General features: G+C 38.9%; 2 protein-coding genes across 4 annotated transcripts in view; one reads left to right on the top strand and one right to left on the bottom strand.

The window, feature by feature from the left end:
• Window positions 1-53: 53 nt before the first annotated feature.
• On the bottom strand, window positions 54-24,735 carry LOC144180923 (small G protein signaling modulator 1-like). Of its 3 annotated transcripts, none has more exons than XM_077709081.1 (26): window positions 24,627-24,735; window positions 24,470-24,513; window positions 16,238-16,313; window positions 13,173-13,335; window positions 12,949-13,101; window positions 12,766-12,833; window positions 11,959-12,104; window positions 11,671-11,808; window positions 10,945-11,069; window positions 10,592-10,659; window positions 9,869-10,032; window positions 9,153-9,288; window positions 8,226-8,355; window positions 7,779-7,843; window positions 6,580-6,725; window positions 5,586-5,714; window positions 5,323-5,505; window positions 4,718-4,789; window positions 3,995-4,586; window positions 3,570-3,919; window positions 3,343-3,467; window positions 1,862-1,944; window positions 1,655-1,764; window positions 1,426-1,522; window positions 1,086-1,253; window positions 54-750 (listed from the first exon to the last, which is right to left on the bottom strand). In XM_077709081.1, the coding sequence occupies exons 1-26, from the start codon at window positions 24,658-24,660 to the stop codon at window positions 662-664; spliced, it is 3,654 nt and encodes a 1,217-aa protein (XP_077565207.1). In that variant the 5' UTR covers window positions 24,661-24,735; the 3' UTR covers window positions 54-661. The 3 variants fall into 3 exon arrangements, with proteins under 3 accessions (XP_077565207.1, XP_077565208.1, XP_077565205.1); XM_077709082.1 differs by having other exon boundaries at window positions 24,470-24,510; window positions 24,627-24,709; XM_077709079.1 differs by having other exon boundaries at window positions 3,570-4,523.
• LOC144180924 (ARF GTPase-activating protein GIT2-like) overlaps window positions 2,883-26,317 on the top strand; it is a 50,897-nt gene continuing 27,462 nt past the window's right edge. The window contains exon 1 of the mRNA XM_077709084.1: window positions 2,883-3,112. The gene's annotated coding sequence lies outside the window, so the exon portion shown is untranslated. The remainder of the gene's footprint in view (window positions 3,113-26,317) is intronic.

Genomic DNA, 26,317 nt, shown 5'->3' with positions numbered 1-26,317 from the left:
TATTTGGCAGGAAGGCAGCTTGAGAACATTGGCAACACTGACAATGGATCACCAATGTGGCACTAAACTCTAAATAGGGATTAATTATAGTATTTGTAAAACTAACATTCATCCATTCCTTATCATGAGGAGAGAAGGTAAGGAACTTTATAGTATTTGAAACATAATCTTATCATGTAAACACTGGCTATTAATCAAGTTTATGCAACATACAGTATATTTTTCATAAATAAGCAATCATTCAAAAATAGTATCAACATATTTTTTCAATTTCTTCTGAAATGTGCAAGCAATCTTACTTCTTGGCTGCCGATGACGGCGACGGACGTCATTTCCGAAGACCCATTGAGGTCTATCGTCGTCAAAAGCAGCGACTGAGTTAAACCTGTTCCAACTAACATTGACACTTAAAGAACTTTACATAAAACACATCATACATATTGGCAGATACTGATAATTACTCTATAAAGCATATTCTTATCATAGACCTGTTGACGACACAAATAACATAGAGGAGCATACGGTCATTGAGGCTCAATTGGGGCTGCAACCGACGATAATAAAGGCATTTTTTTTGTGTATGTGCATGAGGGTGCGTGCGTGTGATGTTGCTACAGATGACTACACTTGATTGGAAGGAAAAAAGAAGACAAATTCCCTATCACTTGTTTTCTATCAGCATCTGCACCTTGTATACCAGATCTCGCGCCAAGGTCAAAATTTGCTTGATGTTGTGATGCTCAGCCATCTCTGAAAAACAAAGAAATCATATCAATTGGATTTGTATCACAATTCAATGCCGAATTCTGATATTACATTGTATCATTTTCTCCGTTTTTAGCGTAGACCCGCTTTAGTGCAAACCAGTTTAAATGCATTATTCCAAATTTGAGGGAGAACAAAAAAAAACAAAAAAAAACGTATTAAGGGGAGGTAAAACATTTGTTTTTGTTTGGGCACCTATTGAAAAAATGTAGTACGTATTTAGCAAATAATGATATTGTTCCATTAGGACATTCCGTATGATTGCTGCTTGGAGATTTTAAAGTCATATTTCAAGGCAAAAAGTGCAGTATGATTTTTACCATTGAAGAATTTAATAATTTCAGTGAAGTCCATGTTGTTCTCCAAGATGATGTCCCTGTAGATTTCCACCAGCGCCAAGGCGATGAAGAGAACAAAGTGGCTTGAGGAAGCAAAATTGGCCGCCCAGATGGTTTCCCAAACTGCAAAAACGTCATCGTAGACCAGCTCTGCAAGAAAAGAACACAGGGGCTTTGATCCCTGTCCACAAGTATATTCAAGTGGAGGAATGTTCCAATTACAAAACCCTTTCTTGCTCAAGTGGCTAACGAGACCCCTCGTTTGACACGTTGAAGACCACGCTTCGTCTCATTTCGGACTCATTTCACGAGTTGCGTTTACCTCGCTTGAAGTCTAAAAGGAACCAGCGGTAACAGAAGTAGAAGTGAGTGTAGTCTCCGTTTTGGTGCATCAGCTCAAAAAGTTCTGAATCCAGGATCTAAAGTTGATCAAATAGGGATCAAGAAAGATTTGGAAGAAAAAAATACTAATCAGTGCGGTCGCTGGGGAGACAGCAACTTGGGCCGAAACGTGTACAATTTGTGCTGGCTTGTGAAAAACCGTGGCTTACTTGGATCAGAGAGCGCATGTTGGCAAAGTGAGTATCCATCGCACCGCCATGTGGAAAGTTTTGATTCATCCTCTTCATGAGCTCCGTGAAGCAACTAAAGGCGATGGCCTCTGAGAGCAAGTGAGAGGAAGCCATGAAAAAAGCTGCTCGGGCCAACAAAGCGGGGGAGGGAAGAGAGAGGAGAGGCGATCAAGCGCGGCGACTCACCGTCATCCAGAATGACGAGAAGCGGAGCCAAGAGGTCACACATACCCTGAACGTAACCGATGTCAAGGTGCCTCCAGATATAGCTGCAAATAAACCAGGAAAGCCATCAAAACATCACTTGCACTGCACTGGCTGTGAAGCTCTCTATTCAATAACACAACCACACCCAATGGTCAGACTCGGGTTGACAATGTTAGGACTTGCTTGCAAAACAACTCTGTTTAAAAGCTCCAAGATAACTTGTCATCTATTTTGCTCTTGTGTTTTTCTTTCGTGTGTACATAAATGTGCAAACCCGGCTCCCTGCTAGCGTCTACACTCAACCCCATTTTATTTATAGAGCACTTATGGCACAACCCAGCTGAAACAAAATGGTAGATATAAATACAAATGGAACAAGAGAAATCGGAACATAACACAATTTTGGAAGAGAAATGTTGACAATAAAAGCAAATAAGAAAGAAGCGGGGACTCTTATGATGGCAAGGTCAAAGAGGAAAAAGACCTTTTATGAAAGGTTCTAAAAATGAATGCTACTAAAATTTAAGTGAATGCACACAAGGTTACATCCCCTTCTGACTTGTGTCTAAAATTTGGCTGAATGTGCACACGTAGGCAGTTGAAGAATTTGTGATCCATTTTACATTGTAACAGAGGTGCTGCATTTGAATCCAAATGGACATTAGAGGAAAGACCTGCTGACTCCCATGTAAAGTGCATTACTACTGCAATTCCATTGAGAAAGTGGAAGCCATGAATTAAAGTTTGTATTTTCAGATCATTTGATCAATAGTGGTTAATAGTATAATTAACTTCAATTGAATTTCCCTTTGGAAATAAAATCATACCTGTCAACCTCGAACCATTTGTGATCTTACCAAATTTTGTTTTCGCCCTTACATATATGTATAAATACATGGAAAATCTTACCACTTTATCTGATCAAATGAAAGTAAACATAAACAAGGGAACAGGAAACGGAAATCACATGGTGAAAGTGTTACAAAACGAAATGTTTATCATGATCTTTTTTTTTTAGCCAATCAGAGGCGCCGGTACATATATCACTTGGCAGACATGCGTTTCCGGGAAGAAACAATGGCGGATGGTGAAAAATGGCTAGAAAGTGCCTTAATTTATTTTTTTTTCTCAAAATCACCGTTTAGCGTACCATTTTCATGTGTACAGCGTACCAATATAAAAATGGGCTTTCAGTTGTACCAATTACGGCGAGAACGTACCAGTTGACAGGTATGTAAAATAATCTTACTAATGGCTAGAGTAATTTGTTGTTGTCATCCAAAAAAATAATTATTTCTCAGAAAAAAAGAATGTACGTAAATGCCAAAATGTAAACCATACCATGCCAAAATTAGACCAAAGATGGTATAATTATGAATAAAGTAAAGGGAGACTGCATGTTGGCAAATCAAAAAGCTTCTGAGAGAGATTACCCAAAACTGAGACACTATTTGTTGTACCTGCACATGATGTTACGGAGCTTTTCTAAGTTTGCAGGAGTGAAGTACCAGTAGTTCCTGTCACAGCGTTGCACGTCCTTTTCAATGCGATGTAAATTCAACGTGTACAAGTCTAAAAGCTCTTGCTGGAAGAGTCAGAAGACGAAGCATTTGCATCAACTTATTGGTTCATTGGGAGTCCGAACATTGAAAATAATATTGATGTTATTAATAACGGCGGCACGTACAGAGAAGGCACTCCCAGAAGAAGATTGTAGAGGGCAGGCATCTTCCATGTCTGCGCATCCATCCAGCGGTTCAAAGGGAGGGTAGAGGCTCTCCATCTCCGGCTCCTCGGACAAAATGGACTCAGTTCCTTCAGGACTGGGTTTTTCCTGTCCGCCCTCTGGCCGGAGATCCGTGTAAGAATTCAAGTCCTCTGAGTCTTTCTTGCTCAAGGGTACCATGGAAACACTGGCTTTGGGAATCTCCTCCATCTCTATTGCTGAGGGAGACTCATCCGATTCAGTTAGGACCTGAGCTTCGGCTTTTTGGGGTGTGCAGTAGGATCCTCTGGCTCTGAACACCCCAGTGTCTCCTGATAAAGGACATTTCACGTCAACTCTGGACAATCTGGGATTTTTCACGATTCTCACCTCTTTTAATGCCTCACCTTGGCTTGATTTGTCTTCTACTGTGCTGAGTTCAGCCTGCCGCTCAGATTTCTTGGAATCTTGCTTTTTCACTTGTTGTGTAGTAGGATCTTGGGATTCAGTGCATGTTCTTGCTAGGATTGTACTATCTTTGTTAGGCACTTCTTTTCCTTGAATATCTACTATTGGGACAACGTCATCACTCTGAGCACTCTCTACTTTGGGTTCCTCCAACTTTTCGCTTTCTTCCCGTATGCCTAGCACTTCGGGCTTGGACGGATTTGGTTTTTCCTGCTCAGTCAGACCCGAGTCATGAGGTGGTTTGGTCGAAGGTCTGGGAGCCGCTTCAGGTCCGCCGCTGTCCTCTGTGCTGAGCGAGCCGTCAGACAGGCCGGATGTCACCGAGAAGTTCCTGGAAGAAGGATGGCCGGAGTCGGGAGAACTTGGCCCGTTGTGGAGTGCCCCATTAGTCATCTTTGGCACCTGCTTGGCTTCTTCGCTCTTGGGTTCTGTCTCGATGGGCTCCACCTCTTCTACAGACTCAAACACCTGCAAGATAGAGCCAAAGGGAAGCAGACTACTCCAGGGGAAGGGATGGGATGATGTGAAGAACTAGCAGGAAGAGAGTGAAGGGATGCAGTTGAAAGATTTTCCGCAACCGCACAGTTAAATGCCGCTTACATTTGAATGGTTAACTGTAAGTGAATGAGGACATGTTAATCTTGAGTGATTGAACGAGATACCTGTGTGCTGGTGCTTGAGTCACTCTGCAGACGAGCCAGACTCTGCCTGTCTGAACTCACGGAGGACCGGGACTGGTAGATGAAGACAATCGTGTTATGATATTGCTGCATGACTTTTCAGAAATGAATATTGTCACAAAGATATAATAATATGTCAATTCAAGCAAGTTTAATAGCAATAACCTAAATTAGTCAGGCAGTAAAACGAGAACCCTGGCTAGATTAGATCTGGAAAAAGAGCTCTTAAGAGAGCACACAGCATCGAGGAAACTAATAAAAAGGCTGATTTTGATTGGAATTTGTGAAATGAAAAAACATCATTTCAGAAGAACCGCGTTTCTCCTTAAGCAGAAAAAGCCCACACAATGGGGGGCGGGGGGTTGACATAGCTGTAATTCTTCAATTTATGGGCTTAGATAGCCATCACAATGCAGTCAGATGTCATGTAGTTTGACATGTTAAAACTACATACTACTCAAATTAATATTCCTGTGATGGAACAGCAAATATGTTCCCAGAACAGGTCCCTTTCCCCTGTAATATCACGAGGATTAAAGTAACTTGTCGATCTGATGTATGTTTGTACAATTGTCTTGGTGTGTCACCTCATTGCTGACGGTTGAGTCATGATGAACCATCTTTGGGCTGGTACTGTCCATGCTGGCCCCTGAAGAACATTTGGCTAAGGCTGCGGCATGCTGTGCCTTCTCCCGCTGTCGAACAATCTCTTCGCAGCCGAGCCATTCACGCATGGTCTGCTGATAGCACAATCGCACCTGCTCATCCACCTGAAATGAGAAATGTAGAGTCCATTGGGGAAAGGATTTCATGAGCATCAAAAAAAATGAATTGTAAAAAAATGTCTCACCTCCTTCCTTTCTCTTTCAGACATTTCAAATTGGTAATGACCCAAGAGATATGGCCACACCTCCTTACGCAACGAAGGGTCCACGCCGCCAAAATAGACCAAACGGAGTAGCTCTTGTTCCTTGTAGGTCTTTATTTGAAATTTGGAGGAGGGAAAAAAAGAATATTCTTATTTTTGTGTACAAAAGAGTGGATTTGGCCCCTTTCATATACTAGTGCATTTTCTGGATTCTAAAAAACAGTTGTTTGTCTGGGCCTGCAATTTATACCCAGGTGCGACTTATGTGCGTTTTTTTTTCTCTTCGCAACGACAGCTGCTCTCGGCATGACCTCTACTTACAGAGGTGGACAAGTTGTTCAGAAGTGACTTTATCGACCGTTTCGAAAACAAGTGGTTGCTATATAAAGCTATAGTTTTATTTTGTTACATTAACAAACACCAATTTTGCCAATATTTTCCATTTTGTTATTACTTCAAGGGATAATGTTGTTTTTTCCACTCTGATAAAATAATATCCATGCCCAAAAATGTGATTTGTGATGCATATATGTATTTTAATTATAATAATTACTATTATTATATATATATCACAGATAGCTAAATCATCTCCATTTAACATATACTATTTTTTTCCAGAGTGGTGATGTTTGGCCAATAGGTACAGAATTGTTTCCATATCAATTTTCTGTATAGTAGGACAAATTGATGCATGTTAATTTTACAAACCAGGAGCCCAGAGTGAATACTATTCACCAAGCTGACATGGTACGATCCCGACGTGGACATTTTTACTGACAGAGCCATTAGCTACGCTCCATGCACACTGCTGTGAGGCTAATGATGTGAGCAACGTAATTAGCAGAGAATGAGCACGGAGGAGACGGCTGAGTGGCAAGTGAGAGAGGGCCAGCGGCGGGCGGTAAGGGGGCGCGCGTCGGCGTGTGTATGTGTGTGTGTGCTTAAGCTTGACAAGAAAAAATAGCACAATGCTCACGGTTCGATCCTGCAGGAACATCTGCCACACATCTGCAGTAAGTCCTTTGTAAGCATCACACGGCACGTCCGGCGACACAATGGTGTGATTGACGAGCGCCGAGAGGTGAGTGCGCACTGTGGACAGGTGACGGCAGTACGCCAACCCTAGTCGACAAGAAAGGACAATATTTGATCCTATTAGAGAGGCTATTGTAAATTAAGACATTATTCCCTTGAAGACGGCCGATAGTGTGTGCTGAAGCATTGATATAGGCTATTCAGTCATGACATTCCTATTAGAAAAGATTCACTCTTCAAGAGTATTCATGAATGCTGCGGGAGGAGGAACAGAATGTTACAGCTACAATAATCATGTTTTAAAACATCTTGTTCCTCATGCAAACAAGTGCACCCACATATGAGTTTGCTACCTTCATTCAGGTTTGCTCAAACAGTATAGTAAAAATGCCTTTCCAATTTTGACAGATTTTAGTGGGATGTTAAAGATTTACCCTGACAGTTGATACACACACTCGAGAAATTGCTACAAGTGCAGTTTTTTTCCAAATACATCATCTCATGCATATGTATTTCATGTTTTCAGTTTTGTCCGGAGGAGACAAACAGTCAACGAGCAGTAATAGCACATATCTAATTAAAATTTGATGGGGTTGTTAACAGGACCTTTTCTTTCCTTTAAACCAAATTCAAATTACTTATAGATTGTATTTCAGTTTATTTTCTGCATCCTATTACTTACCAACGTGATAATCTCTGTGGAGGCCAATTCATGTGTGAGAGTTCTTTCACAATTTTATTCTCAGTAGTTCTACTGTCATTGTCATCATTAAATAACATGGTCATATGTCTATGTCAATAGGGAAGGAACGATATTTGACGTGAAAATAGATGAATTCCCCCTGCTATTCTCTAAGGCCACTAACATTTATTTGGTCATATAACACTCTAGATCATAAAACTGACTTGTCTACAAGTCTACAATACATGCCCACTGTATTGCCTAATCATCCTTTCTACCTGGATGTGGCCATAGTGTAGAACAATCTGATTAGAACACATGACCTTTTCCCATTCTTCCCTTGCTATATTATTCCATTGTTTGCCAACAATAGTCCAATGATATGGAGAAAATGCATTTTTAAGGCACCCAATTCCACCAGAAAGGTGACTTGGTATGAAAACGAAAGGATCACATACAGCCATAAAATGCCCTGGAGATGATCTGATACTTCATGTTGTCACAAAGCAGCTTCAAGGGAGTCCTAAAAAGAGAATCAGACCACAATGTTAGAGCTCTGGCTCTCTATACTCGCATAGTACAGAAGGACTGATTTTGCTTGCTATTGTTGTTTCAGATCATTACCATGAACAGAAGGTAAGAAAACCCTTTATCCAACTCAAGCTGTTATATAGAAAACATCAACTTAATTCCCTGACTTGGTTTCAATTACCATTTTTATTTGCTTAGCTTATTTTCACCATCAGGACACTCTCCCGTCACGGTGGAAAATGTCACGCATATTTTTGCTCATCGCCACATCTTGCATGATTAAATGTGTACATCTAGTGTTTAGGCTTTAGCAATCCTTAATTGTTTAGAGCAAAGCAAAAGCTTATCTGAAGCCCTGTTTTGATTACTCTAACCTCTCTTGGTTGCACCCTTTGGGCGTGGACCCGTCGGAGAGGCTGCCTTGGGAGCAGGATGAGCAGGAAGACTTCCTGAGAGGGGGGTGCCACATTGCAGGGCTCTGGTCCATCAAATCTGGTGGAGTCACTGCACAAGGCACCCACACACACGCACATCATTACTGTCGCCATCAACACATAATTGCTTCCTGTGCATCAGCAGCTAGATGAGTAAATAATTTTAGCTTAGATGCAATTGTGTTGTTCAAATGTCTGATTTGCAGGTGCAGTTCTGCCACAATATATTGTGGCCCGCAAAAGCAAATTATATACATTGATTTCACGTGACTTGCTAAGTTGCAAGCCTTCTTGTTAGAATTTTTTCTTTTGATTCTGAAAGTATTAAGACAATAAAGTTGATTTAATAAAAACTCATCAAGGTCTCTATGGGGGCCTTTTTTGCCAAAAATCTGAAATGTGTTATTATATTTTGTATCTATTTATACACAAGGCCATCGTAGAGCTGGAAGACAAAACGGCCCTGCCAAAGAAATTTAGACTACAATGTGCCTTTAATTAATCCATCACTTGTCCAATCCTTCAGTAAATTGAAAGCTACGTTGTCGTAATGAATGAACCAAGGTGTGACAAGGCCATAGGATGTTTTCACCGACATCCTATTATTGGTTGAGATCAATGAGCTTGTTCAGAGGCCAACCAATAAGTCAGGAAGATATTGGATCATGGGAATCAAAGCTAAATATTCCTATAACAAATTCAGGACAATGTGTATTCCTTGTATCAACTGATAGTTCAGTCACAAGTGTTGGGATAGCGTATACGTAAGATTGTATTGACGAACCCTCAGTTCTCGTGGCCTCAGCAAACGAAACGTGACCAAAATCCAAAGAAAAATGTATGCTTTGTAAATGTCAAACGCCTCACCAAACTCAGACTGGCTGTTCGGAAAGAGGATGCGGAAGACGTAGTCTGTGGCTTCTTCCTCCTCCTTATCTGAGACTGAGTCTGCAGATCCAGATCCCTGAGGAAGCCTCTTCTTCAACTTTGGAAACACTTTACCCTGCGACAAAAATAATATCCATATTCTGAATATATGAGAGCAATGTTAAAGAATAAATCTTTTGACTCGAATAGGGAGACAAAAAAACTTAACGTGCTGCGATAAGAACTGCACTAACTGTTATTTTCCATTTTCCATTCAATTCGGTCAGATGATGTATGTATATGTTAAGTTATGGCAAACTTTTGCTAAAAAACGCAAAGAGGAAGAAACCCACGAGGATGAAAATCTAACCTCTGCTTTACAAAAGGCAGAAAGTAAATCAGTCATCCTTGTGGATTTAAGATGACGAGTGTCTACATGCCTCGGCGTATTATTAGTCCTCGAACAAGCGTGGGTGTTTTCTATTGTTCCGTTTGCTTGCACTGCAGAGAATAAAACAAAGAGAACCTCATCATGTGTGCTGGTGCATGTAGTTAGAACATAAATCCCAGGAGTCCTAAACTGTGCTGTTAAATCTATTATTGGTTTATTGATCAGGTAAAAAGTGATTTAGTACTAGGGTGTTTTTGTTTCTCTGCCACAATAGCTAACAAGAGTTAGCTGAAGTGCATCAAGAGAGATGACCTCGGGTGCTTACCTTTCCTCTCTGAGACCAGAGAGGGGGATCCAGCTGGCCATGCGGAAGCAGACCATTTTCCAGACAGGAGAGAAACTGGAGCAGGTGGCCTCCTTTGGGGAAGCGGAGTGGAGGCCGTTGGATGCCATCCTGACTGACCAGAACTACTGTGCCCCCACTGTCAACTGTAGGAAAAATATTTACAAGGAAAAATAACATCATGTATATTTAGATATACACATATGCATGTAATGTATATACAGTAATACCTCGCCATTTTGCGGATCGACTATTGCGGATTCCCCAAATCTGGATCCACCAAATATTTATGAAAAGAAACAATAATAAAAAACATGAATGAGTAATAAAGGCGAGTCACAATTGGGGAGTATTACACCTAGTGAGGAGGAAGGAGAAGCAAATCCAAGGAAGGGGAAACTTAAGCCGCCATTGATCGAATCAACCATTGCTCGAATCTACCATTTGCTATATCAAGAAGGTCGAGACTAACGATAGAAAGAAATCTTCTAACACTTTTGGTAATACAGCATGGAAGCTGTGTTGGCCATTTGGGCTGCTGAAAGAAGAACATAGCATTGGAATATTAAATTGACAACATAAAAGTACTGTCTTTACATTGCAATCATTGACATACTTCGGCGGGTCTTGGAATCTAATAACCGCGATAAACGAGGTATTACTGTAGTTAATTGTGCAGAAATGTCTTAAATTGATCTTGCCTACCTTGTTGATGGCAATGCAAGTACACAATCTCTTCGAGAGGGATCGTCATAGCGTAGTCCCAATACACACTGTAAAAACACGGTAGTTCACCACACACATAGAAACAGACAGAGGAATATTACGTGGCTTGCCAGTTGGTCTGACAGTGTTTCAGTCAATAAAGCACCTGCAGGCTGCCGGCTGAAAATAAGCCTAATTAGAGAAGCTGTGTTTACGCTGCATAGAGTCTCGGAGATATACAGACTCACACTGCGTTATTCAGAAACACCTCAGTGATCCAGTGTTACGCTAGTAGCCCAGTAATCTTGCAATTTTATTTTTGTCAAAAACACACGCAGACATATCATCATCACCTTCGTTCATAGTCCAAGTCGCCGACAGAGCCGTTCATGAGTTGATTGGGTGTCCACTTCAGTGTCATGAGATCAGCCGTCTGATGCAGGGAAAGGTAACCTGGAATAGCTTCCATGTCGTCTCTCTGCCATAAACGGAGGATTTCAGGTTTCAGGCTTAAAATGTGTCGAATGGGTCACATTTGCAGATGTATATGTGATTAAGCCATATATTTGAGTATTTTGTTTAATTATAAATTCTGTTCATTTAAATGAAATAGGCCATATAAAGGACCATGTTAACGTCATGCACAAAGTATTTAAGTATGCAAATTGCACATTAGACATTCGTAAACATTACTCAAACAGAAAAAAAAAGCATCGCATGAGCTATTGGTGGCATGAGTCACATCAAGTACACAGAGCATGTAAACACTGATAGACGTGGATGCACAAAAACACAGGGTTTAAATACATAGACAGAGGGTGATGACAATCACGAACACCTGGGCCACACAAGAGAAGGAGAGCCAAAACAGACACAGCAGGTGAAAGTCATACAATCACACGGGCAGGACACAAAAGGGAACATGACACTGTCAAGTAGAATTTAGATTAACACTCTTGTTATCATGATATTGTAGTGGTAGTTTGTTGTACTGGATCACACTGTGAAGTCTTTCTAATACTTTTGTTATATTCTGTTTGCGTGGTGCAAATTAGATTTTTTTTTCACTTAACACTTACCGGCTGAACGAGCACATTGTTTTTGCCAAAGAGCAGTGTTGCCCTGTTGTTTTGATGCAGTGACTCTACATAATCGCGTGCTGATGGCGAGGGAGACGGGCGCTCGTCCATGCTACTACTGGAATGACGCTTCTGGATCTGAAAGATGATTAGCCCAAAACAGAAAGATGATTCCACTCAAAAGTTGCACTCATTATTTGCCATTTGTGTCAAGGCAATATTTTGTCTTGACCCAAAACCAGAAAATAATGAAAGTACTTTGTCAAAAAGTGCCGTTGGTATACATACACACAATGCAGGCCTCTTGGTAGGCGAATCCTGCCTGCAGTGGCCGCCATGTATGCGATGCCTTTGCACCAATTCGTCAGCCGATGGATCGGTCCAGAAGTGGTCGGCTGTCTTCATCTTTGTATACTCCAAAGCGCAAGGACCCACTGTCACAGGGGAGGTGCACAGTTACATACAAATCACTATTTCAGGAAGGATGCATATCTGATTGGTTGGAGTCAGACTTTTATCGAATGGAAAAATGCCACTAGATCATCCTGAGTGTCTAAATAGCCTCTACTATTTTATGGGAAAGCAAGAATATTTGGGCGGTTCATCGGCAAAACTCCAACTGATTAGAATTATGTTGAAAAGGGCTAGTATTGGAGCTTTACAACAGGGTTCAACCCCTATTTTAATTTTAATAATGAGATACGGGGCTGTGAAAAGTTCTAAATATAGGATCTTTTCTGTGTGAAATACACTTCCACACTTACCAAGAACCATAATAATAGCACCCATGTAATAATTGTTATCCCAGACAGTCTCACTCACAACATGTAACTGTTATCATAATTATGATGAAAGACAGCTCTAGTAAGGCATCAGTTCTGATTATGAATGTGATTAATTCTGAAATTTGGTACCCTGCAGTAATTTACACAAAGCTTTTAGAAGTGCATATACCACCACAGGAAAGGGTAGATATGAAAGCTTTCAGCTTAAATTCAGTCACCAAGACTACCAAAATCCCACACTTTCATGAGGCAAATACACGCGTGTTTGAAAAGCTCTTTTCAAACGCTTGCTAGCAAAGTCACAAATTACCAAGCAAAGATGCGAGGATAGGTCCATCCACTGGGTCCATTAGAACAGCCTCTTTCTCATAATATTTACTGGAAGACAGATAATTAGGAACAAGATTAGGCCGGTGGGAACGATGTTCTTTTAAACCAGACCCGAACACATTGACACACAGGTGAATCAAATGACATTGAAATTGTAAATCACCTGCTGTTTTCTACCAGGAAGAGGACAATCTTGTCCAGCACCTTCTCGAAAAGAGCTGTCCGGATCCACAAGTTTTTAACGGCCTTGGGAGTGAGATTGGGAAGCCGAGGCATTCTGCGCATGCTTTCCTGACTTTGCAAGCTCTGGCTCCGTCTGCAATTAAACGTCGCAAATAGTAAGGGAATAATGACTTGGAATGGTTGTTCTTTTCGTGCATATCTCACTTGGACTCAATAATATGCTCCAGCTCCTGGGCTTTCTTGCACAGTTCCTCGGCCGGGGCAAAGTTCTTGCCCACCTTCATGAACAGCGCGGCTATTTTGTTGCTTCGGAGGAAGCCTGATGCTCGACGTTTGAGTCCGTGCAAAACACATGCTTCCACTGCAGCTGTTTGAGTCAGAAAAAACAACAACAATAAACTACTTTTTAAAATGTGGTGTTTACAAGGTACAGGCAAATGTAGGCAATTTTAAAACTTGGAATCTCAAACTCAAATGCAAGCATTTGTATATGAATGTTACATTGATTTTCTTGCTTTAGACCCAAAAATAATGATCCTAATCCAGATAACTGTCATTGCAGTTTATTGCCTTGCACATATGATATAACCGTGTCATGATCGCCCTTTAGCACAATTAGAAGGAAAGAGCAGAAAAGCCTCTGGCCCAAGGCCTACGTGGCAGCGCCCGGAGCAGTGTTGACATTTGAGTCCTCTTCAGGACTAATCCTGTTCCTCTGTTCACATGGGGTCACATTGAAGACCGTGGTTGCTGTGGCAACCCCTGTTGATGGCGAGATGGAGCTTTGGAAGGGCTCACGGAGGGAGGGAGGGATGGATCGAGAGAGCGAGGGAGTGTTTGGTAGGCGCGGCCAAGGCTCATCAACATCACAATCTGTGTTTCCATCATTCTGATTGTTTCAAATACAGCATCCCTTCTACTGTGTCCTGCTGCTACATAAATAAGCACCACTTTTTTTTCTCTACCAGTTTCCCAAATAGGTTTAACTTCAGCCTTGTCAATATCAGTATCATGGGATTTAATATTTATTTAGACAAAGAATTTGTATGAAGACAAAAAAAGACAGTTGAAATCCTTAGTCAAGACAAGATCAATGCTTTAGAAGTAGTGTGAATTTGTCTTATCAAATACCTTTCTTTGATCGTAATATTCTCTTGTCTTGTTTCACTCAATGTCCCCTTTCACTGCTTTTTTAATTCACAACCATCCCAAAAAGACATCATACAGTGTACTATAATCTTGTTATTTGCTGATTAACATTCTTGAAAAAAGTAAAATATTTAGCTTGGTATAATAAAAACACGGCAGAAAGATAACCCCATTTAAAATTAAAAAAAGGTTTATATCAGCAGAAATCAGAAATAAAATGCAAAACCAAAGACGTATTTTTATTTAATGTTTCTGTTATTTGAAAGTTTTAAAAATGGTTAATTTCGATTTGATTTTGAATCTCAGTCATTAAATCAGGTGTGTGTAGACCTTTTAAAAACACTATGTTCTAAAAGAGACAATCCCTAAAATATCTCATACTAAAGCAGAACCACAGAACCATGACCGCCACTAAATAATGCAACACTGGTCACGTCATTTATTTTCATGCCACTTTCTCGCTCCCCATTGTGTCCAACTTCCCACGGCCGATCGTCAAAGTAGCCACGATATTGGAGGCTGATGGCTCCCGAGAGAACTGGTTGAGCTCCTCTTACTCGACTCCCAACATCCAATTGCTAAAATCCAGTCTATACGGACCCCATCCCAAAGAGGGTGGTCACAAGGGCCACAGTGATCGGATGGCAAGAAGAGAGAGAAGTGAGGCAAAGGGGCTCAAACCAGAACAGAGCATGGAGAAGATATATCATCAACTGGTTAGTCTCCATTAAGATAAATGATGGTAGGAGAAACACTCTCCTCCGACTGACCAGTTAGGCTTTTAAAAATGCCAGTGGATAATGTTTATATTGACGCAAAGAATATTAAAGACACTCTCTCCTCAATGCACTATTAAACACAAAACCTAGCACATTAATTATGAAACACAATCATTGTGTAAAAGAAGACATTCAATCATCTTTTAATAAACTGCATGTAGAGTGTGACCCCGTATTTACATAACTTTTTAATTAGTTGTAAAAAAGAGATTTAGGAATAACACGATTGAACTACACTGAGCTTCTTTTCTTACCAGGATTTAAAATGCAAGAATTATAATCACTCATGCTACTCGCGCTACACAATAACCACTGGAGATTTGATTGAACCTTCTGTCTTTCAAGCAATTTGATCTCATTTCCTTTCGGTTCTCCAGTGCCTCCCCGACCAGGCTCTAAAAACATATTCACTGGTGTGGAATATGAAATACGTTGAATTAAATGTCAGGGTGACCGTAGCTTTTACAGTTGTAACTATTCTGAGGTATGTTGGGGAATTAGACAAATTAACTTGTGGTAAAATATCCAAAAAAACTTGAAGGAATATATTTGATAAGAGCTTGGTGAACACTTACAGGTTTAATTGCACCCACTGCTGCATGCATCAGAGCGGTTCAAATAAGTCTGTGCCAGTGGGACCAGATTAAAGTTCAACATCTATGCAATGCTCTTTCAAAGGAATCTAATCGTGTTTTTCAATTTGTATGAACGAGGGTGTACACTGGTTTGGCTATTTACCCCCAAAAAGTTTGCTGTCAAATGAAAATCAGTCTTTGGAAAATTATAAGTGAACTCCACAAATAAATCTTGTTTGCTCTGAGCAGCACACCAGACAAGTGTGGCTTGCACGTGGGAAGTGTGTTTCTCACACACTATATTAATATCATGCTTCAACATTTGGTGTAAAAAAACATTAAATGTCACAGTTTGACACAAGTACAATTGCAAAAATGACTTGTTAAGGGCAGAGTTAAGTAGCTACTTAAGTGTCGCACAAAAACTTTCAAAATAGGGGGGGTAATAGTTCAACACTACACGCATTAGGACAGAGGACAAGGTGCTTCGCAGTGGGCGGAGTTAGGTAGGCTCTTCCAATCGACAGGCAGGTGAGATTAGGTGATTTCTAAAAAGCTTAAAAAAAACCTTGCATTTGAATGCCACCTGCTTTGAAGAAAGCCCTTTTCGCTGGTGATATAAATGGTAAATAAAGAATCCATTTACATCAATTAAAAAATGTGAGGCATGTAGTGTAGTCATATAGCTTTTTGTTGTAAGATTGTTCAGTGGGCACATTCTATAAATAAGCATGGGTGTGATCCATCTATATGCTTGCTTACTCACCACAAAGAGAAACAATATGGCTGCTGTCTTCGTGAACAAATTTCCTGGTGACTGCTTCTTCCATAATCTGCTTCACCTGTCAATGACATGGCAGATGCTGGATGAGTCACTCATTAATATGCCACAGCTGCACACACACACACACACACACACACACACACACACACACACACACACACACACACACACACACACACACACACACACACACACACACACACACACACACACACACACACACACACACACATACACAGTCTCTAAGGGGATTGTTGAATGGATGATAAATATATTTCAGAATAATCAGCAGGGCATCCTGAAATACATTGAGGTAGACTAATCAGGCACTTAACAAGAACTGTCGTAGACAAGTTAAAGGGAATAAAAACTGAGTGGGATGAGTGCAAAGTTGCTGGATGAGTCACCAGCTCTCACCCAGAGGATCCTGCCCAGGAATTGAAACGTGTTATATTTGGAAGTCTACGTCAAACCTCTTCTCTATCTCGAGAGGGAGAAATTGATTTTTTTTTTTGTCTTAAAAGACGATGACATCTTTTTGTGCAAAAAGATAAACAACAATGTTATGTATTCATGCTTTCAAGATAACACCAGGAATTGGGTTAGTCCCTGTTGTCCTGACAACAGCTGAGAAACACTAGTTAAGAAAATCTATTAAATCAATAGCAAAGTGCGATTGTGCGACCACCACACTGATGCTGCCGTGTATGTGTGTATATATATATACATATATATACACATACATATACACATCATTTTGTGTACTGAATACTACTATATATACTATATATATATATATATATATATATATATATATATATATATATATATATATATATATATATATATATATATATATATATATATATATATATATATATATATATATAGTATATATACTGTACTATATATAGTATATAGTATATATACTGTACTATATATATATATATATATATATATATATATATATATAGTACACAAAATGAAAATGTGAAAGGAGCTAGAAATTGCATTATATGAAATGAGAGAGAAGTTGAAACCCATATATATTTTTCAGAATAAAAACATGATTTAGACGAAGGCTTTCATCCATTCCTACACTTTCTTCAGGGAGAATTATTCTGCTCAATATGGCACTGGCATGTAAATCAGACTGATGAAAACTGACATTAGATGTTCAGACTAGCGTATATATTTATCGTGGGCGTACATTAATTTAACTGTGAAATGAAATGCAGAGTTTGAACAACCCTGACAGCTTTCAGGCCCATGGGTGCACAAGGGTCCTAGGCCATCCTATATTGGACCAGCAGCTTTAAAGAAAGTAGGGGCTTTGAGGCTGACCATAGATGGGTTAGCCGTTCTGACAGATTCTGTTTAAAGGGGCACACAATGGTAGGATAGGTTTTATATCACCCAACGCTCTCTCAAACAGTTGCAGCATTTGATCATTCAATCTGCCAGCTGTCAATAAAGTTCTCTTGTTTCACTGAAGCTGGCATCAGCAAAATTATTATCCACCATAAAGCCTCATCATCATTTGCTCTGGGTGATTAAGGGGAGGAATTAAGGGGGACACAAAATGTACAGTTTCACAAGCGTGGATATCCGCACTGGATGAAGTATTTAATATTACTATAGTACTTCTACATTAACTAGTGCGTGTCTGTCTAAATGACAGAATGGAAATAAGAGAATAGAAGGCCTGTGAAAATCTTTTTAGTGCAGATTTTTTTCAGTCAAATGAGACTAATAAGGAACTAATTTCCTTATTAAGCTTTTTGTATCAATTTATTGAATGGATTCTTGTCCAAAATTGAATCTGGTGTCATTTTAAAGTCACTTGCTGTAGTAAAAAGGAACCTAAGAGTTTTTTTAAAAGTAATAATTATTAGGGACACACTCATCTTAATGCTTATTGATAGGAAAACTATTTTGCCAAAATGCCTATCAAAATACCCAAAATATGGCATCCTCTAAAAGAACAGCAGTGGCTATAATTCTCCAAGGAAGCTTCTCTCTGCACACTGGGATAGACATCAAGCTAGCTACAATATTTGTTGATTGTATCAACTTGTAATGGATCTGCCAGGTACATCTGTCTAAGCTTCTTTCCAGTTTTTAAGCGCCTGGTCTTTTCCAAATTGCTTCAACTGGCATTTCAAATAGACAGATCGGTGTAATAAACGTTGGCAAATTGAAAATATCGTGAGTCGTTTTGAATAATCCTTTCATTATGTAAAAATCTAATTCTCTGAAACGGAAAGCAAAAGGGTAGAAAACAGTTTACCCCGGAAAAAAAATTCTGTACAACAGATAAGCGTCGAATAAACAGAAGTCATTTTGCACATCATCATCATTGGAAGAGTAATCTTTGTAACTTCAACATCAACAACAATTATTTCTGCTACAAGCCACCCATAAACACACATCTTCATGTTTAATTCACCCGCCTTATTACGTAGATTTCTTGCCTTTTGGCAGCAGTAATTTTAATTGTCTCTTCTCTGGGTTACTTTTAAGGTATCAGATGTATTCCTTAGGCTAAAGTGTCCAAGCACAGACAGTCTACAGGTTGCCATGGAGACAACACGTGTTTCACAGTACAGTTCTGCCAAAGGCCACGCATACGTCAATAACATTCATTCATCTCTGGGAGCAACTAAATGAAAGCAGTTCTTCACATAATAACTTCACTAGAGCGAACCGTGTCAAAATCGGTGCTCATTTGGTATCTTCGAAAAGCATTTTAAGAACATTTTTAGATGAAATCACAACAACTAAAAATGTACTTATCCCCACATCCGTTTTTATTCCTGGACAAATTCCCCGATACATCAATTTATGAGTATCCTTTTATATCCAGCAACCATAGCAACGTCATTAAATCTGTAGAAACCCTTGAGAAAGACCCCATCAGATTGTGAGAGGAACATACTAAAATATACTGGTAAAACTTTCAACTTCAGGGACTCAGGATTGTCAAGAATACGACCATACATCATAAAGAAAACAAATAAAGCAGCAAGAGAATTACAAAGGGGAACAAAGTGCCAGATTTTCATGCTGCACTAAGTTTTACGAAAATGAGACCACCATGGCTCCCAGAAATGTATGTAAAGTTGTAGCTGTGACAGCTTGATGAATGTATTTGCAGCAGCCTGGGAAATTAAGGTCCCACAATTCGTTGAATCCAGGAGGAATCAGTCAAGAGTGATAAAGAATGTTTGGGATATTCCAATTCAGTTTTGTAATAGCAGATTCTAAAAAAAAACAGAATCTCCATTGCTAAACATCTAATCCTCGAAAATGTTGATTTAGACAACTGAGACTTGTCGTTCATCCATGAAAGTTGAACATTTTTACTGATCGCTATGAATCCGCTTGATTATTGTGTTTGAAGAAAATTGAAGTGAAACGGAGTGCATTATTGCGCTGCTAGAAGACGACGGGCTGTTGATTAAGTCTTGTTTGTCGCTTGAAGAGGAACATGATATCAAAAATGGAATGTGCATTGTTCTGTTCCACATTACACTTGCACTGGAATAAGTAGTTGTGAGGATTTCTTTATAAAACTAGAAATGATGAAATAAATTGAAGGGTAGGTCATTTTGGATTTATGAAAGAAACCTTATTGAGTGCCCGCTCATGCAAGCACAACTGCTGGTGTACGTGTTAATGATTTACTACATCTGCATGACAATATAGATTTTTTTTCCTTTAAGCGTGAACACAAATTCTCGTAAGGCAGAGTGTGGGCATAACTGCGTTCCAGTTCCACCCAACCATATCACAGCTTGGGAAAAGCTGACAATGCAATCCTTACAAAACATCATGTGAGGTCTTGCTTATCATTCATTCGGAGCCTCAAAGCATTGCCTTAAATTTCGTTTTTAACTGGGTTCGATTCGGCAATGCACAACCTCAGTTGAGTTTCTATATAAAATATCGCTTCTTAATTCTCCCAGCACAGCCAGATTGTATCCCATTCAACCCAAACCAATGCTGTGAATGCACCTAATTATCTCCTAGTAATAATGGCCATCGCTGTCTGGGACAACAATAAGGTTTGATTGTTTCTCCGCAATAGCTTCTACATAAAATCTTGCCATCATTTGATGCGACTGCCTTAATGCTTCGCAAAACACGACAGTATTTAAACAGAAGACCAATAAATATGCTGACACGGGTTGCTTCACTGATTCTTCCATCTTTTCTTTCTTTTCTTTGGCAACAGATGTGTACGTGTCTGAGTGCACAAAAGAACGCAAACACGGGGTGACACGGAATGGTTATATAAAAGCCGTCGGAAATAAGAGGTCTCGTTCAAACCGATTTAGTGCCAGAACAGGATTGTGCTGCCTCAGACCTCCTGTGCGCTGTAGATAATGGGCCACATTATTTGACAGTACATTGGAGTGGACTGATGGCAAATAACCAGGTGGATGAGGACCACGTGCATATGGGGACGCCTACACGTGTACATCTCTAGGAACACCCGGACAGGCTAATGATATTAAAGAACAGATGCAGCATGAAATAGACTAGAGAGACAATCTTTCTCAGCTTTCATGGACACAGAAAGGCATTTCTTAATCAAATAATACCCCAGTATTGTCACTATTTGGGAATACAGTTGTTTGCATTGACTTATGAATTCAATTTGTTCCGTGTCCTCTCTCAAAGCTATAACGATTTATTCAACGGATTGTAGCCCTTTTTAAATCAGCCCTCTATTGTCTTTCTACAAAAAATATATACATACGTGCAGTATGTACATTACATTACAACAGACATTAATGAGTTTTTGATTTTGCTTATATCCGTGGGGAGGAAGTTCAAATAAACTGGAAATATAGACTCAAACAAAAACAGTCGCCAAACAAATCAGCACAGCAAAAAAAAAGTGCATTTTGCCAAAGTTTTAATCATTTTAAATCCCTGGATCTCAGTTTTGTTCTTAGAGTCAACCTAAAAATTTAAAAGAATGAATTTAATTTTTATAAAGTTTGAAAAAGAAATTGTTTTCCAAGTATTATAATATAATACAAGAATTTTTACAGCAACACTGCAATTTCATAAAGGCCCTGAGCATTACAGAGCTAAAATCTACTACACATTATTTTACATAAAGTCAATTCATATCGTTTTGTACTTTTTAAATATCTCTTTATAAGGATGAGGCTGCCAAAGGCTTTGACTAAAAAACCTAAATCAACATACCCCAAAGTCAAACTATTTTCAAATGTATCACAATTTCCTCATAAAAAAATAAATGACACAAACTACAGTATTAAAGATACTGTTTTGTCTCTAGAGCACTGCAAGATTTTTTTACCATGCCTAAGTGCTAACAAATGTGCCCAATTTAGTTTATTCCTACTAAAGAAGATTCAAAGGTTTATTGCTCAATCCTGTCATACTCATTAAATATTGAGAACACATTCTTTCTGTTTGATTAAATTCACCATAATCGTGTTATGTCACCTGTGCTGCAAATAAGAAAAAAAAACTCTGTTATTGTTTACGCTTGGGCACGACTGCTCTGTTCACAAAAACTCAGCCCTGTTTTTAAATTCATGCCTCCGGAACTGAGTGAATTGAAAGATATTGGAAGTATTAACGCAACACTTTTATGAATGCAGCTTATATTTTGATTACTTCATTACAAAGCAAAAGTGTATTCAATTTTACACCATTCATTTCTAGGTTGACTAAGGTCTGCAGCACCCAAGTTAAATTGTAAGCCTTCAGCTGAGAAAAAAAACAAATAATGAAGACATATCTATCAACCTTGGCCAATTGCCCCCCTTACAAAAATTGCAATTCCCTTTATTAAGGTATATAATAATACATAATAAACCGTACAAACACAACGCGGCAAATATTTACTCACATAAGGCGCACTTGACAATGGATGGAGTGCCCAATCAGTCGGGCGTCTTTTGTATGCACTAAATTCAAGATTCTGTAAATGTCGCTGTATGTCCCTGACAGCTCGACTTTCTAGGTACAATGCTTGCTGACGCCCTATATACGTATCTATATAGTGATCAAAGCATGACAACATTAGCAGTCGACAATGACATTTTCGTCTGCTACCAGTGAGCGAGACGATCCGAAATGGCATTTTTTCTCCGTATAAATGTTGTTATATGTCGTACACAATTTTAAAATGATGAAAAAGTATATATAATATGCGAAAAAACATAATTTGACAGGTATGTAAATATAGTTCAAATTCCTATGACAGTGAGACAGCAAAAACAAGCATGACAGTCCCATAACAGAACCTAACAAATTGTTCCCGCTGATTTTTTAGAAAATGAGGACCTCAGCGTGTGTTGGGAATCTCCATGGTAACCAGACGATTACGAGCGTATGCATTAAGTGAGAAGCTCCTCAGCAGAACAAACAGAAGGACGCTCCTACCTCAGCTAAAACCATAATAAAATGTCTGGCACAGACCTTTAGACATGCAACCTCTATTATTCAACATCTATCCATCATTCACAGAAACGTACTGGAATTGTTTGATGACAAAATTATTGTACCCTGAACATTTGAACGCATCAGTGATTCATTTGCCCTTGTGTCATCCTATTTGCATATATCTACATGATACAAAATTATTCCCACAGCTGTCCATGCTATAAAGCAATGTAAAAAAATGTGTTATGATGTTCCCAATTTTTGAAGCATACTTCTCATGTCTGTTGTTTTTTTTAGCCTTTTTGATTTTATTATTTGTATTATGACCAAGTATAAACAAGTTACACACATTCAAATGCACACAGATAAGTAGCAGGCCTTACTAATGCTAATAGCTGATGATTGCCAAGTTAGTCAGATGAATTGTTTCCAGTTCACTCTAAACAAAACAGCCCTGTTTTGTGAAAGGAAAATTGTGAATTTGGATTGTAAACAATTCCAAGAGCTGTCTCCCCAATTTAATGCATCTCTTGGCATCAACCAAGCAGAATTTGTCTGAGCCTCGTGCTGCTTCGCATTTGTGTTCATTATGTTGGTTCGCAAGCCCAATAATTGTTTTTAAATCACCTGTTTAGAAATCCTTAATAATTTCATTGTTGTTTGAAAGCTGATAATGTTACAATATTACTTTAATATTTGACTACATATTTAACTGTGATGTCACAATGGTAATCGTTGAGTCTGCCCCTTATAATTTACATCTCCATTTTAGGGAAAAAAAAGAAATAAGCTATATAATTGTCGAGTGTACTTCATCAATTGCATCTCAACAGGGTTCAGTTTCCTCTGTGCACTAATTATCATTCAATTATTTACTCCCTCAATTCCCCTACTCAACAGCTGAGTGAAATAAGGTATTAGGGTGCTTACTTTATTGCATCATTGATTTTACATAATTGCAATGTAATATATCACAGTTTGCTGGTTCACCTCAAATAATAAATATTGACCATATGGGTAAATCTACAGTATTATTAAATGGTTTTAAACACTGGATATTTTTACCAAAGGTTGCTTGAATATTATGTTAAAGATATCTTTTACATATCATGCAAAAAAAATAAAATACAAACAATACCAGAAAAAAAATAAAATGTTTCCATGCAATGCATGATACAGAGATATACTGTATTGCTTTCCTGGTTTCAACATGCATTGCAATAAATACATTTAATGGAACCTATACTTTCTTCATATTTGAACAGCAATAGACAAGAGTGAGATCACTTTATTGGCTATTTTATTATGGTTGGGGAGGGTATCCGAGCACAGGCTAAGTTTGTGTGCGTGACAAGATGATGATGATGATGAGCAATACTGAAGAAGCAAAACTGAACAAATGCACACGCGCACACGCACACGCACAAGGGGATCCGGTTAAATAGGTTGTTGACAAAGAGATATCATTCTCTGCTTTGCTGTAAACACGACCAAAAACGAAAAGCAATTTCATCTGTTTCTTCCATTCTGAACCTTTTAGAGTCATTCATTCACATAATAAATAGAACTCTCGGAGAGGAAAAAAATAAATAAAACATGCTGTACTTTCACTGATTTGAAGGAGGAGCATCCAGCACGGTATTTCACAGGTGTCAAGGAAACGGTGGAATAAAACCAGTCCAATAGACTAACCTCGACTCGGAAAGGAATTATATTTCGAATCGTCATAAAAAAACAGTGTTTTTTTAAAATATTTTTTTAGACCTTGAAGAAACCACCCACCTCTTTCTTGACAGTGCGCAGCAGCTTCTGGCGTGTCTCGGCTTCTGATGAAAAAAAGGAAGCACCTTACATTTTGACGCTAACTGAGGTCAACCGTTTTAAGATCATTTATGTTGTGGACATTTGGGAAAGGTTGAAATAGCGTCGGATCTCCTACCTGCCATGATTGTTGCCATGGATCCAATGCTCATTGACGTGCAGCGCCTCCCATCCAAAAGAGACAGACCTGCGACTCAGAGAAGTAGCTCACGACTCCTCCTCCTCCCTCTCCCAGGGAAACGCCTCATAAAGGGACAGGCAGAAATTCCTATTGGACGGCGTCAAGTGCTTCCCAAGTCCTCATCCAGAACTGTTTGATTTAGGGGTGGATAAACTTTGATGTTGGAGGAACACTTAAGATAGGTAGATGCCATTCAAATATATGGACAGGTAGTTTAATATCAAATTTGATATATTAATTTCCTATTAGGATGCACTATTTGCAAATATATTGTTCAATGCATGCATTTTTCCTCTATTTATAAAAAATACAAATGATCTGATTAAATGAAATCATTCAGTCTGATGATTTTATTCAATTATTCGTGACACATTTCAAACTTATGAATTTACTAGTTATATATGAGTGTTTTTTTTAAAGAAGAGACTATATATATTCATCTAATGCAGACACAATGACACATATGAGGATAGCCCATTACTGTAAAGCTCACTTTTAATGAGAGTTTTTAAATAACAATTTATTTTTTCTGTGGTGTCGAAATGCATATTGTCATAAAACAAAAAGTACTCCCCATTACAATTTGGTTGTACGCCAATGTTTATGTATGTAAAAGATTTGGTTATGGTGTCATCTTGTGGCCAATATTCTAAATGACAAGCACATCAAATAAAATGCAGGTTAACTGTTTTTTTAAATTAAATAATAATCTAAAAATTAAACAATCAAATTGACATACTTGTCCGTTTTACTAATATGTGTATTTTATTGAACATGTAAAAAACACAAAGTGAATACCTTTCCTTTGCACGTCTATCACTGAAGATGAATTCATTTTCTATTGCAAATATAGACAGAGGAGGATAGTCACAATCACACAACATGGACAGTTTACATTCTGAATAATACAGTACACATTTATGTAATGAGTGAACAGCCTGAGAAAACCTAGAAAAGCATCAGGAAGAACATGAAAATCAATATACGTACTCAGAACTGTGTGACAAACATCCCACTGGGTGACCAGGAAAAGCATGACACAAAAATAACGCATATACAATGTGTAGAAAAATACACACAAAAGGATGTGGCTTTGTAATATTCATGTGCAAATGAGGACTCACAAATTAAAACTCCTCCAAATGATTATAAACCACCAGTACGCAGTGAGCGAAGACATCAATGTTCCAGACGGTTGTGTCTTAGGGCCACAAGTCCCACTTTGCCTCGGAGGCACTGAGCTGTCAGGTGGATCAGTTGGCGAAAGAACGTAGTGATTATGCAGCATGACAGACTGAGGAGGTGAATGCCCTGCAAAGATGCTTTTATGGTTATCAGGACCACAACAAACAAAACCCAACTGCTAATGTGAATGTCAAGGTGGACTTAAACCAGCCCAGTCCAATTACTGACCTGCAAATGCAGCCCTTCTGATCACACACACGAGAGTAGCCAAAGTTTAAAAAGAAGCACCTGCCACAAACACTTTCAACTTCTTTTTTCCCCATTTCCCAATATACATAATGCTAGTAAAATGACTGCCTGGCAGGAATGACTCATACCTGGAACTAAAATGAGATAATAGCCCGTTGTGAAATGCCAAAGCAGGATTTCTGCTCGAGTAAACT

This window comes from Stigmatopora nigra, chromosome 22 (genome assembly GCF_051989575.1).
Source record: "Stigmatopora nigra isolate UIUO_SnigA chromosome 22, RoL_Snig_1.1, whole genome shotgun sequence".
NCBI lineage: Eukaryota > Metazoa > Chordata > Actinopteri > Syngnathiformes > Syngnathidae > Stigmatopora > Stigmatopora nigra.
The sequence above is the reverse complement of the archived record's forward strand: the minus strand, read 5'-3'. Positions and strand labels throughout refer to the sequence as shown.

Coding starts and splice junctions, on each gene's coding strand:
- LOC144180923 (XM_077709079.1), bottom strand. CDS start 24,660: ATGAGCATTGGATCCATGGCAACAATCATGGCAG. Junction 5,506..5,585: donor CTGAAAGAGAAAGGAAGGAG/GTGAGACATTTT, acceptor TTCTCATTTCAG/GTGGATGAGCAGGTGCGATT. Junction 751..1,085: donor AATTATTAAATTCTTCAATG/GTAAAAATCATA, acceptor TTTGTTTTTCAG/AGATGGCTGAGCATCACAAC.